Source organism: Zonotrichia albicollis, chromosome 22 (assembly GCF_047830755.1).
Source record: "Zonotrichia albicollis isolate bZonAlb1 chromosome 22, bZonAlb1.hap1, whole genome shotgun sequence".
NCBI lineage: Eukaryota > Metazoa > Chordata > Aves > Passeriformes > Passerellidae > Zonotrichia > Zonotrichia albicollis.
Window position 1 is genome coordinate 9,564,084 of NC_133840.1, and position 13,708 is coordinate 9,577,791.

General features: G+C 45.1%; 1 protein-coding gene across 6 annotated transcripts in view; it reads left to right on the forward strand.

Annotated features, from left to right (window-relative positions):
- AUTS2 (activator of transcription and developmental regulator AUTS2) overlaps window positions 1-13,708 on the forward strand; it is a 798,387-nt gene that overhangs the window by 219,948 nt on the left and 564,731 nt on the right. For 4 of the 6 annotated variants that reach the window (XM_074556758.1, XM_074556754.1, XM_074556753.1 and 1 more), the window contains exon 2: window positions 230-493. In XM_074556758.1, the coding sequence (XP_074412859.1) occupies window positions 230-493 (264 nt within the window). The remainder of the gene's footprint in view (window positions 1-229; window positions 494-13,708) is intronic. The other 2 variants (XM_074556757.1, XM_074556759.1) reach the window with 1 other exon arrangement.

Consider the following 13,708-nt stretch of genomic DNA (forward strand, 5'->3'; position numbering starts at 1 on the left):
AGGTTGGCTGCATGAAGTCTCAAGGGGGATGTGTCTCCTTCCATGCACTCACTTCATCCTGCCAATTTTATTTAGCATTTTCCTGTCTTTTGATTTGGAGGACATCAGTGAGGAGTGGGTTTGTTCCTTTTCTGGTGACTGCAGCATTGCCCTGAGAGTGTTTTGCAGATGCCCTGGAACCAAACCAGAGCTGTAGTTTGACCATGGTGTTTTTCTCCTCCCTTTGCAGAAGGACATAGCTCTGAAACCTCAGGAACGTGTGGAGAAGCGACAGAATCCTCTAGCCAAGAAGAAAAGGGAAGCACTTACCAATGGGCTGTCTTACCTTCCAAAAAAGAACAGACTCCACCACCACCAGTACAGCTCGGACCGGGAAAATGACCGAAACCTGTGCCAGCACCTGGGGAAAAGGAAGAAGTTCCCCAAGGGCCTCAGACAGGTGGGAGACAAGTTCCCTTCTGCGGGGAGGGAGGGCTCTGCCCGTTGGTTCATGGTATGTAGAAGCCAATTTCTCATTTTGTGGGATTGTTTATTTTAATGCTTTTGTGGTTGTTTTGTTTTTGAGCTCTTGGGTGTGACGTGGTGCAGTGTCCTGCCACTGAGAGGAGAGCAAGTGGTGCATTGATGCTGATCTGATTTATAAATGTGTAAGAGTGAGAAGAGCTTTCCACAGGCTGGCTGTGAGACTGTCAGGGCAAACAAATGAGGTCTCTCTGTGGGTGCAAGGCCAATTTTGTCCTCTAAAGACCTTCTTGTCTTCAGGCTTTGTACATAGAAGCAGAAGAGCCTTCTGAACATCCAGGGTGAGGTGAGGCAATTGCAAGAAGGGCAGCTGTTAATCAGGGCAAAGCTGATTAGAGTGTGAGGAGCTCATCTGTGAGGTGTCAGTGGTGCTGGTGTCTGCTGCCCTGGGTTAGTGATCACCCACCCTGAGCAAGAATGTCCTCCCACAGTGGTGGCAGTGAGCAGGCAACAGCCAGGATTGCAAAGCTGGAGGCTGAAAACATTGGATTTGTCTTCATGACTGTGCAGTGTTGTGTTTGTTGTGCTTTTTAAGGAAGAAAGGTGACAAGTGTGATTGCTATGATGCTGATAATAGTACATAGTAGTAGGGAATAGGTCAGCTTTTGCCTGTATTTGAGTGATATTAATGACTCTTGAACCAAAATTTAAATGTTTAATGGGGATGGCTGATATTCATAGAATCAGTTTTCATCCTTTTGGTGCAGACCAAACCTTGCTTTGCAGAGAAACTTGTAGCAAATAGTGAGAATTCACTGCTTCTCATTTTGTGAGCTCAGGGAGATGGAAGGAACATTGAGGATGACAAGTATGCTGAGTTGTATTCAATTTTGATATGCAGAGTTAGAGAAGCTGGGAAGAAATAGGTTTTCATGATAATTTTGAAGCCTATATGTTAAGCTCTATATAGTAATATAGTAAGAGATTATACAGTTCTTTAGCAGAGCAAAGAAATAGTAAAATGCCTGTTCCATACTGCCAGCTGTTAAAGGTGTTTCTTCTGATTTAATTTTGCTTGGTATGTCAAAGGAAGGTGGGGAAATCTCTTCAGGATAGCAGATGCAATGATTCCATTACCAGAAGATACTGAAGGTTGCTGTGTTTCCATGGTTGTTTGCTGTGTTCCCCTCTGTGGTCTCTGCTCTGTTTTGGTCTGTCAGACTGACTGTGTGCACTGGGAGCTCTCCTGGTGGGGCCTAATGCCAGGTGGAACCTTTCTGCCCAGAATTTCATCTCTGAAGGAAATTGCCCTTCCTGCTGATGGAGATTATTTGTGAGGTGGTGTTTTTGGGAATGAATATTCATTGGCTTGGAAGGTATTGAGTTGACAAATGTCATGGAAAATGCTTTTCCTTTGAGCTGATAAATCTGAGTACTCTGCCTAAGTCCTAAGGCATAAGACTGAGAAGAAATAAAGTATCTTGCTCAATATAAATGTAATACATTTGGTAGGGGTAGAGCTTCTTAGAGAAGAACATTTAAGTCTTATGAACAGTTTAGGCGCTGACAAACACATACAGCTTTGGCAGTTAACATGGAACAAAGATGTCATGGAAAAGACTGCAGAGTTCTTTGGAAAAACATGTATAAGACAGAGTTTTGGGTAAGCATTTTCTGACCTCTTTCAAGACAAATGGTGAAGAGCACAAAAGTAGGAGGAGATTAAGTTCTGAGCATGTTTTTTTTTTTTTTTTATCATGTTACACTTTTCCTCCTCAAGTGACTCTAGGCTGCCCACCTTGGGTTGCTTTCCCCACCCAGGTCCATCCCACTGAATCCCTGGGCTCCTGAAGGGCAAACAGATTTGCTTGTCAACCTTGTCTGACAGCAGTGACCAAGAGCTGGGGCCACTGTGGTTTGTGTGTGACACAGCAGGAGTGCCCTCCCCTAAAGTTCAGGAGGCTTCTGCATGTGTATTAGGGCTTTATATTTGATACACAAACAATTTATCCTTCCTCTCCTGTCCCTGGGGGAATCCTGGATTGTCACCTGTGCTTGCTGTAACTGGATGGCAGGATGCAATCTCAGAGCTGTCACTTGCATTCCTGTGCTTGCATAAAACCTTGGCTGCAGTCTGTCCTTGCTGGGAAATGTTTTATACCTGGAGAGCTCACTCATAGTTTTTCCAGTGGTTAACAGTGCTGTTGGATATGCTTTCCTGTGAAATCTGTTATCTGCTGGAAGTAACTCTCACTGCAGGATTTAGACTATGTAGCTCCCTTGTCAAACAGATTTAGTTGAAGTCAGCTATTGAAAGCATTGCTAATTAGTTTTCAGAGCAAATCCTTGCAGTATTCATGCAGGTATTTATCCAGCTCTGCTGAAATGCCTACAGGTTTATTGAAATCCAGAAAATGTGAAACTGTAGGTTAATTAAGGCTCATATTTTACTAGTGAGAAGACTTTTGAACTCTGCTTTGTGAGCTTTTATAAATGTACTTATTAAATGCCTCAAGGAAATTTTGGTTGGCGTTAAGCAAACATAAGACTGATCAGAATATTTCTCCAGCGTTTTAAATTTAATTTCCTATACGTTAATTGGTGATGGCATGTTTTTATGCGCTTTCTGTAAAAATCATTTGGAAATCTTAAAGTGAACATTTTTTTAAGTAGTAAAAGGGTGGCAAACATTTTTAAATGGGTTTTAATGAGATTTTATTCCTCAAGGTCTGAGCACAGTGGGGCATGCCAGGAAACAATGAGCTTTCAGGGCAGAAGGAGTGTTGAGAGTATTTTGATAATGAGGGGAAGGATCATTTCTCTTTGTTCAGTGGGTGTGTGATTTGAAAGGAGCAGAAGACATTGACTTGTGCTACTTCCACCATTTCCTTCACTGTTTTTCTTCATCTGGTGGGAGGTTCTTGCACCTTCTTGCAGAAGAGAATCATCTCTGGATATGCTTCTAAACCATTAGTGTATGTGTTGGGCAAGGGGTGCCTTGGCTGGCCCACGTGTGCATGAGAGCCAGCAGCTGCTGGGCTCTGCCTTCCCCACCTGACTCCAGAGACGCTTCCAGAATATCAAATCCCAATCCCAGATACTGCAGGAGTGCAGAGAAGGAGACAACTGGTAATAAATAGGAGCTGGATGATAAATAGAAGGAAGAAAACTCATGATGGAGAAATGAATTGGGAGGTAAATTATAATGAGATAAAGGAAAAATGGGAAGAACAGCAGCAGAAGATACGCTGCTTTCTCTGGCAGTCCCCACCTACAGGTGTTATAAACCAGGGGCTTTCACCTCGTGGTCCATTACATAAATCAATTAAAAGGGAGGGAGGAGAGTGCTGAAGCTGTTCCCTCTCAGAGTAAAGTCCACAATCCCCTTGGCAGTGTCACCCTGAACCTACACATCCTAAATCTGAGACTGCTGAGCCTTTGGGTGGCTGATGTGGAAGCCATCGCTGTCCCCTGCCATGGTCGCTCAGCACCGTGTGGTTCTGTGCTGATTCAGTGCCTGCACTCTCATCCCCTGGTGCAGAGGTGCTCGTGAGCCTCAGTGCAGCAAAGCAGCCATGCAGAGGGTGAAGGCCCGTGTGGCTGAGCCTGTCCTGGGCCAGGGTGCCTGGTGCAGCTCTGAGCCCTGGGCCAGGGTGCCTGGTGCAGCTCCCAGCCCTGGAGTCAGGGTGCATGGTACAGTTCCCATCCCCGCAGTGCCATCCCCTCAGTTCCCATCCCCGCAGTTCCACCCCCTCAGTTCCATCCCCGCAGTTCCATCCCCGCAGTTCCATTCCCTCAGCTCCCATTCCCTCAGCTCCCAGCCCCTCAGCTCCCAGCCCTGCAGTTCCCATCCCCTCAGATCCCATCCCCTCAGCTCCCATCTCCTCAGTTCCCATCCCCACATTTCCATCCCCGCAGTTCCCATTCCCGCAGTTCCATCCCCACAGTTCCCATCCCCACATTTCCATTCCCTCAGCTCCCATCTCCTCAGTTCCCATCCCCACATTTCCATCCCCGCAGTTCCATCCCCTCAGCTCCCATCCCCGCTGCCCAGCGCTCCGGGCTGCCCTGGCCCGGCGCAGGGACCGCAGCAGATGGGCCGGGTTGTCACCGGCGCTGTGATCCCGGCGAGAGCTCGCCGTGCTGACAAGCGATTTACAATGTGCTATTTACAGTTTGGGTTTGCAGGCTCTCAATGACATCTGAGTGCTCTTTAGCAACTGCTTTCATTACTGCTTTTCGGAGAGCTGCTAATTGAAAATGAAATTGTGGGTGGGCTCTGGGAGAGCCGTAGCAGCTACAAGGACGATACACAGCCACAGAAATGTTTCATTTCTTGGATTGCCCGCTGGAGCTCTGGGCAAGGGAAGAAATGGGGACATGTTTGTGCAGTGTGAGGTCTGACACCTTGGAAATCCTGCCTGCAGCATGCATCACCCGGAGTGAGTGATAAAGGCTTGAACCTCCTTGAACACAGCTGCTGGGATTTGGGATTCCTGTACTGGCAGCCAGTGGATTTCAGTGACTGTAAAACTTGTGAAGAGCAGGAAGGAATCTGGGCTGTGAAACTACCTTGTGCAGGGGATTGGAAGCTGTATGTGGGATTTTTGGGCTGGTTTTGCACTGCTGGAGGTCTGGTTTTGTATGAAGTGACAGGAGACATCAGAACTGACTGGTAAAATGTGGGACAAAGCCTCACTTTGGGAGTAGTACCAGCCAGGATCAGGTCAGCAGGGATATGGCCACACATTGATGGAAAGGGAGATAATGTTCCCATTCTGTGTGTAAAGGGAGAAGTTGCTTGGTTTAGAGTTTTTTTTCAGATACAAGATGCTAGTGCACTACTTTGAAATAAGAGGATTTGCTGTTTGTGCTGCAGCCTACACGGCGTGGTTTGATTCTGTGTCAAAAGTCTGAAGGCACCAACAACAAATGTCACCAGCAGCAGGACCTGCAGGCACCACTGGTTTCACAAAACTGCGTTAGTATCATGTCACTCAAAGCACTGGTTATTTATCTAGCATATCAAACAACATTTAATTTGGAAAATGACCCACGAAATTATGAAAAAAAATCAAATTACAGCTCTGAAAGAATAGAAAGGGCCATATCTGGGTAGCTGCTTTGAGGTTACATCACAGCAGGAGTGGGTGCAGTGATACAGTGGGACATGTTCATGTGATAAAGGGGATGGGAACTGAGGAGAGCTGGGCTTTGAGAACTCTTTGTAGGGTAGAAAAGGGGAGAGAGATCTGTGGGGAGGGAATGAAGAGGTGAAGCTTTGCAGAGGTGTAGGCTGGGCTGTGTGGGGTTTTTAGGGTGAATGTTACACATGGTGTGCAAACAGAGGGGGATGCCTAGAGAGGGGACAGGTTCTGTCAGCCAATATCCTCTGTCGCTGCTGAGGTCCAGCTCAGCTTATCCACCCCACCATGTGCTGTGGAAATGCTGAGTGCTTCATGCTGGCCAGTTGGTAATTTCACCCTTGGCAGGGACCCACACTTTATTTTCACACATGCACAGTGTGTGGATTCCTGGCTGTGTGGGAGCATGTGCTGAAAGCTGGGCTGCCATTCAGTCCCCTCTTGTTTCCCGTTTGGAGAGCGCCGTGGGTGACAAACAGTGCTTGAATTACAAGCATTTTGTGATTCTCAACTGCTGTTTGCCTCTGATCAGAGGCCACAGAAATCTCCAGCTGCACTTAACCCGCAGTCACCGTATCCAGTGCGTCATCTGTGAAGGCACCCAGCTGCTCAAAAGCATCCAAACAACTTCTGGGCCCTGATAATATATAATTGAGCTGAATGGGCACAGAAAAGACTGTTGTTCTCTGCAGAAAGGACTGAAAAATGATGTGTGTGGCTTCGTGTGCCTGTTGTTCTGTGCTGCACATCCCCCCGGCTTCCCCCAGCTCCTCAATGGGCACGTTGGATTCCAGGAGAGCACACACAAAGCCAGGCTTGGAGATACACACAAAGCCAGGCTCAGGGAGTGCAGAGCTGGTCCCAGGACGCTGCTCTGGGCTGGGCAGGGTGAGCTCAGCCAGCACAAACCCCTGCAGTCACTGCTCAGTGCTCAGGGAGCTGCCACTCCACCCCGCGCTCGCCCACAGTGACGTGTCACAGGCGTCCCCCCCTCATAATCACCAGTTTCACCTGCAATTTTTCAATAAGCCATTGAATTATACCTCTCTAAATGATACACTGCAAATCCAGCAGGTCCTAATTGCTAATGATGGTTCTGAAAGACTTTCATTTGACTGTAATTAGGTTTGCAAGCAATCAGCTGCCCTTATCAGGATGGAAACACATATAATGTAAAATACAGGCTGGTGGGAAGGGAGCATTTTCTTAAAAGGAGGAGTGGAGAGGAAGATGTTTTATTAGCAGAAGCTGTGACATATTTTAACACCTTGAAAACATCATGTGTGAAATTAATTCTGCTCAGTATTATACCATCTGGCAGTGTTATTGTTCTGTATATATTGCCATGTAAGTGTGCTTTTTTCGTCTGGGTATGAGCCTGTGTTTGAAATAGTAATCATGAGTCAAATTGATTACTCAGGATGTTATCCCTGCTAGAAGGCTTAAAAATACATTTTGGGAAGTCCCAGGGACTCAAAATGGCTTCTCCATGGAGAGCTTCCCTTGCAGGGCTGATGAGGGTGGAGGAAAAGGGCCTGGTTTTTGTCATGCCCCTGTGCTGTGAATGAGTGTGTGTGCCCAAAGGGAACAGGAACTCTACCCAGATATTGTTTATTGGTGCTGAAGTGGCAAATGCCTGTGTCTCAGCCTCAGAAGCAAATGTGTTTGGGGTGATGGTTTGATCCTGCCTGTGTGCTGCCCTTGCACAGCCCAGCTCAGAGCCTGCTGTGTGTGAGCAGCTTCAGCACCAGGGCAGGCACAGAGGCCCCAGGTGCAGACCCAGAACAATACAAGCTCAAAACTTGGTCAGAGGCTGATTTGGCCACTCTGGGTGAAATATCAGCTGCTGGGCAGGGTGGACTGTCCCTTAACCAGCACTCAGAAAGGCCATGAGCAGCTGATGTGGTGACTGTGATTGCTGTGATGCTGCTGGCTGGTGGAGCTTGTGCAGCCAAGGAGGAGCGTGGAGGAACTCAGGCCACATCTGGAATAGGCAGTGGGATATTAAGATCTCCCCCATTTCTCTCCAGCTGATGGTGTGAGCTGATCACCCCAGGGCTGAGGCAGAGGAAGGGTTTCTTTGCCTCATGTGCTTGTGCCTGCTGTCGCTGTTGTGTTGAGTGTGATCAGGCTTGCAAGAAAATGAGCAATGTTGGCATGTTTTTATTTCTAAAGCAAATATTGCCACTCTCTCTGCTCTGCCCTGCTGCATTTCACTTTGTCTTTTGGCTCCAGTTTGCTCTGAGATAGAGTTGCAGAGGTGTCACTATGATGTTACCTGAGGAAGGGCCCCTGTGTGCACCTCTCACAAACTCCCAGCCAATTCCAACTGAAAAAAAAGGAGATTAGAAACAGCCACTTTTGGGCTAACCTAATTATATTAATCAATTAGACATCTTGAGAATTTTAGTAAAAAAAAAATAGTTTCTTGTGCACAGAGCAGCTATTGTCTCTCAGAATTATCTTTTTTCTTTTAATGTTGGCACCCTACTTTAATTGAAAACTTAAATGATTGTTAAATGTGCCAGGAAGTGAACCATATTTTAAATGCTCAGTGCAATCAATTGCTGTCTTAAAAGTTTCCATGCATGTTACCAGTAAGGAATTAAACAAAAAATTAATTTTGACTGAGTCTGCCTGGAGATAAATTAAATGCTAGTTTAAGTATTATAAGACAGTATAATAAAGTGACCATTTTTAATTTAAAAAGGAAGTCATCCAGAACTTTTTAAAATATTTTTTTGTATTCTAGAAATAAATGTAGGCCAAGACTTCTAACCTATGGGTTTGCCTGCAGATTAATCGTAACTTGAATGTGAGGATGTACTTCTGTGCTTATGTTACTGGATTCTTGTTTTTCCCTCTGCAAAGTCAGTTTTCAGGAGGGCAGGAGGCATGGCAGTGATGGGTTTGGCTGTGGCTGCCAGCAGCGCAGGCTGGGTGTGCAGCATTGCTGTGCTGCAGGGGCACAGGGAGGCTGGGGTGCCCCACTGCGGGTTCTGGGAGCAGCCTCAGGAACATTTCAGCCTCCCATGGTTGTTTAAACTCCTGCTCAGGCTTTTGTAGCCTTAGTCCAGCTCCTGAGTGCTGTAACTCCATGGGCTCAGGGCACAGACCTGGGCCATGGCTTTGAGGAATGTGCAAGGACACTTTCAAGGTGTCAGTGAACAGCACTGAGAGGAGCTGTTCCCTTCCCCAGGGGGTGGAAGGCTGCCTGTCCAGCCCTCCCAAGGGAAGCAGCAGTGCCTTGGCTCAGTTTTCTGTCTCTTGGCAGCCTCAAGGGCAGCACTCCTGCTTTAGAGCTGGCCCGTTCCAGTCCCTGGGATACGGAGGGAGGCTGGCACTGCCCTGGGGCTGAGCAGCTGCCCTTGGGGCTGGCATTTATCACAAGAGGGGAGCTGAGGGCAGGGAGATGGCAGTGTGCAGTAAATCCTGTGGAATTCTAGCACGGAGCTCACACAATTGCTTTCATGGCTTGCAGTGCTTTGGGGGCCATTGGGGGGTTTTGGAGCTTGCCCTGGATTTAGCCTGGCTGGCTCTGGCCAGCCCCAGGGGCTGCCTGTGTGCCCAGAGGTGTCACAGCATTGCTGGGGGAAACAGGGTGCACTTCTAAACTTTAAATTCTTGATAATTTCCTCAGCCTGGAGAAAGTTGTTCTCTGCTTTCAGAGTTTCAAATGTCATAATGCTTCAATTTTATAAAATCAAGACATCTTAATTTGTGCCCAAACCCACTGAAATGGAACAAACTTTTAAATCTAAGTCCCACATTTCCTATGTTTAATGGTTTATCAGCAGTATATGAGCTCTGTGCAGTAGGAAGGCCTCCTCTGTTACTTGCAAGATGTGCCCTAGGTGATTGTTGTTGTGATTGTTTTCTCTAAGCTTGCTGAACTCTTGGGTAATTCCAGTGGATATCTGGATCCGTGGTGGAGCCAGCTGAAGAACACAGTGTGGTCATTAATGTGCAAGGCCACAACTCCTAAAACAGACAAAACAAACTTCTCCTTTCCTCCTGACCTTTTCCTGCAACAATTTTTGCTGCTCAATATTAAAATACAGTGAGGTTCTATGAGAAAAATGAAAGACTCTTAAGAATTTTTATTAAATTTGCTACAAGAATACAAATATTTTTATAGAAGATTGACTGCAGAAGTTACTGTGGTTTTGTGTTTCCAGTGCTGTTGGAAGTTTGTCTCTAATATCAGCAACACTGTATCAGGCTGTGACAAAGTACCTACTCCTGATGTGTCTAATTCCCCATTTTTTTATAGTCAGTGTAAGATCAGTTTCAGATTTATCCATCTGTATTGGACCAGCTATTGAAGACTATTGAAATGAGTCACTCTGTTGTGAGTGGACTTCCTTGAAAAAACCTAACTTGTGACAAAGTCCCCCTTACTCAGGAGGGTGCAGGAGCCTGTTCTGGCCATAGCTGCTCCCCTGGTGTCTGCCTTCCTCCTCTGCTGGGCTCTGTGAGATGGAGGCACCTGCCTGAAGAAAATGCAAATCTCCACTTTCTTCAATTAAAGAATTGGCATTGCAGTTTAATCACAATTCCTCCTAGCATGGAAGGCACCAGAAGGATGTGCTCTCAGTGTCCAGCAAAACAAAGACACAGGAACAGAGTGTTAGTCATTCTAGATCTGTCCATGGTGAACATCCTGAGACATCTCAGATCTATTAAAAGTAAAGTTTTACAAAATGTGACAGAGGTGTAAACTAGTGCAGGAAGTTAAGCTTTCAGCCCAAAGCCTGCTGAGATCCTGCAAGGAATTGTTGGAGAAGGAAGCAGGAACATAATTGGTTTGCAGGCAGAAGTTGATTTAGGTCATATAAAAAGCCATGGGCCATTGCAGTCTCTGACAGCAAAACCTGAGTCACTGACCTCTGAGTCCCCTTGTCCTGAGTGCCCTTTCCCACGTGGTGGAGTTACAAATGGCTGTAATGGACCTGTGGGCTTAAAAAAGAATTGAGTTCCCCCTCATGCAACTCTTTTCTGCATGAACAGAGAAACAAGAGAGAAACCCCCAAGTTTGCTCATAAAATGCTGTCAAGTCTAAGCCCTGCTAACCCTGTTCCCAGGCTCAAGTCCTTAAATCAATAAAAATAATGCAGCTAAGAATGGGTGTAGAACTGGAAGCTGAGGTTTGATACTTTTCCTTGTGATTTCAGGTTGGCTTTTTCTAAATATGTTAATAAAAAATATTTCAGTCATAAAGCCAGGTGGATTTTCTCCTAGCCCTTGGAAGCAGCAGATATTTGGCACATGAAGTTTCTCCAGGGTGTTTTTTTTTTTGCCAACCATGCTCATCATTCCCTTCTAAACAGGTTTTTGTCTGATCTAGTTCAACAAAAAAATCTCCTACTTTTATAAATGAGATAAGACTCAGGTACCCAAAGCATGCAGAGAGTTAATAAAAATGGAAATTTTGTTAAAATTACTAATCAATCTGTTTAATGTTTTATTGTCTCCCCTCCCCCCAACACATGTTCTTTTCTTGTAAAGCACCTTTAAAATATTGCTTCCTGCTTGTTTACCACCTTTTAGCAAGTCAAGCAGCATTCAAATTGCTTTGATGTTAATTATATAACCTGCTCAATAGGGTTTGCTAGGTGAAGGAAAATAGCTCCTATGTTTAAGAAAATAAATTAATATCCAGACAAGTGCTCTGTGCTTTGGTTCTGAGGAAGAAAATGACAGGATACTGAAGACTTAGTGTTGTGTTGTCAAATAAAAGCTATATTTGGGTGGCATGATGCTCTCAGTTTGCAAGATTTGATATTGGTTGTCTTCACTTCTCTTGATGGTACAGAATGATGTGCTGAGGACTGATCCTGCTAACTGGAAAAGGAGTGAGTTTCCATATCTCCTGTGCCAAAGTAAAAGATTCAGGAGCAGGGATTGTGCCTTAGCCCACGGAAGCTGTTCCTGAGGAGTCCTTTGGAGCTGGGTTATCCCAGCTGTTCCTGAGGAGTCTTTGGAGCTGGGTTATCCCAGCTGCTCCCCTGCTCCTGCTCTGGACTCTGCCCAGCCCGAGCTGCCCTTACTCAATTCAGTTCAGGTGCTGCTGGCATTAACATTTGAGCTGTAGGTCAGGCTGAGGATTTCCAAAAAATACTCTTAGAGTGTAGCAAAGCCTGGAGCAGCCTCTGCATGAGCTGCCAGGAGCTCAGCCAGGGTCCAGACGTGGCCCTGTGAGGGCACAGCTGTGGTGCTGGGCTGGAATGCACCAGAGCCACCCCACAGCCCCCAGCTCATCCTGCATGGAAGTGCTGCTTCATCAGGAACAACTTGTCTACCAACCCCTAATCAAGGCAGATAGGTTTAATTGGTGAATTTGTGCAGAGTTTGGAGATGTGCAGATGAAAGGTTGTACCTGTGTGATGAATGAATATTAATAATTCCTAATGCAAAGCTCTGGAGCCACCGCAGCTGACAGGATTTTGTGGAATGAGTGGATGTGTGGAATTCCTGGCAGCTCCCAGGGAGCAGTGCAAGCCTCCAGCTTATTAATGGCATTGTCTTTATAAATCAGTAGCAGTGCAGGGAGGGAGGCTGCATTGTGGATCATTACAAAATGCTTTGCAAAGATCTGAAGTCAGATTTGTGGGCTGATGCTTCCTGTAAGAAGTGCAGTGTTTTTCATGATGGAAGGAGTTTATTTGCAGTACTGAGCCTTGTGCTTCCAATGTTTTAAATGAACCTGTGCTTTAATATGCAATAAATACTGAAATCGATCCCTTCAAACTTTATTCATTATCATAATGATATATTTTGATATAATCATTACTGGTGGGCTATTACTGGTCTAAATCATGTACCAGAGGGTGTGTTGTTTCCAGAAGGAGTGAGTGTCAGGAGGTTTTTGTACTGTTTTAGAGTGATCATAAAGCATTTCCAGGAGTGGAGCTGTATGAGACTGTAACATCGCTTAGGGGGAAAGAGATCTTACCTATCAATAGCAATGCAAGGCTTGTAATTTTAAGTCTTTCTAATTTAAATCATGAAAATCTGTTTTTCATGAATAATTCAGGACTCTGATTTAGTAGAATTATTTCCAGCCCATGTATATTAAGCAGCCAACCTGCTATGCCAGCTCTGTTTTCAGACACTGTTGATGGGGGGTTTCTCTTTCCTGCAGAAATGATCATCTTTGTCTGTTAGAAAATAAAGCTGCTGTGGTATTTTGTTCTTTTGATTGCACGAGGATTTTGCTTTAAACCTTGTAGGCTAAAATTCAAGCTGAAGAAAAATAAAGCTCTTACTACAGGAGCTCCTAGAATTAAATTTGGAGAGAATAAACCTTGTACTATATCCATTAGGAAAATGGCAGTATTCTTCCATTTCCTGATGTTATTCAATTACTTACCCTGCTTCCTGCTTTTAGCGTAAACTGTATATTTTAGCTCATGACCTTTGACAGCAAATTGAATCAGAAGTGGAGATGCAATGAAAGTGGGTTTTTTAAAAGACTCTTTAAAAACGTGGGTGTGTAGGAAATTTGGGATTTTGTTTTGTTGTTTGTTTCAAGGTTTTTTTTAAATAAACCTCACAGTGGATTTTGTAATATAATGCATTTTGCTTGGAAAAAAGGAAATTTAAGTTAATGTCCTTCCTTCTTTGCCCTGGAGAAAGCACAGCCTGCATAGCTGCTCTTGTTAGTGCTTGCCTGCTGAAATTAGCATTGCATATTTTTGTTAATACCAATAAAAGTGGAGCTTGTTTAATTTAGAATCAAACCCTTGTTTGGATTGGATTAGCACTTTAAGAAAAATATTTAACTTGTAAAGTGATGCAACACAGGTCGATCTAATCTTTAGCTCCTCCAAGATTGTAGCTCATTTACAAGCTTTAGATCCTACTATTTCCCTTACACTTGTGAATAGTGTTAACACATTAAAAAACCCCAAACCTGTGTATTTATCTGAACCTTTCCAACACAGGCACCCCAAATCATACAGGAACCATCAGCAATGAGTCAGTGCTGTCCAGCCATGCCCAGTTCCCTGATCCTGATGGAACTTCTCACACATGGTGTTCTCTGAGCTTTTCTATTAACTGTTGAATGAGAGTTTAGGAGGGTTTAGGTTTTTTTTGAC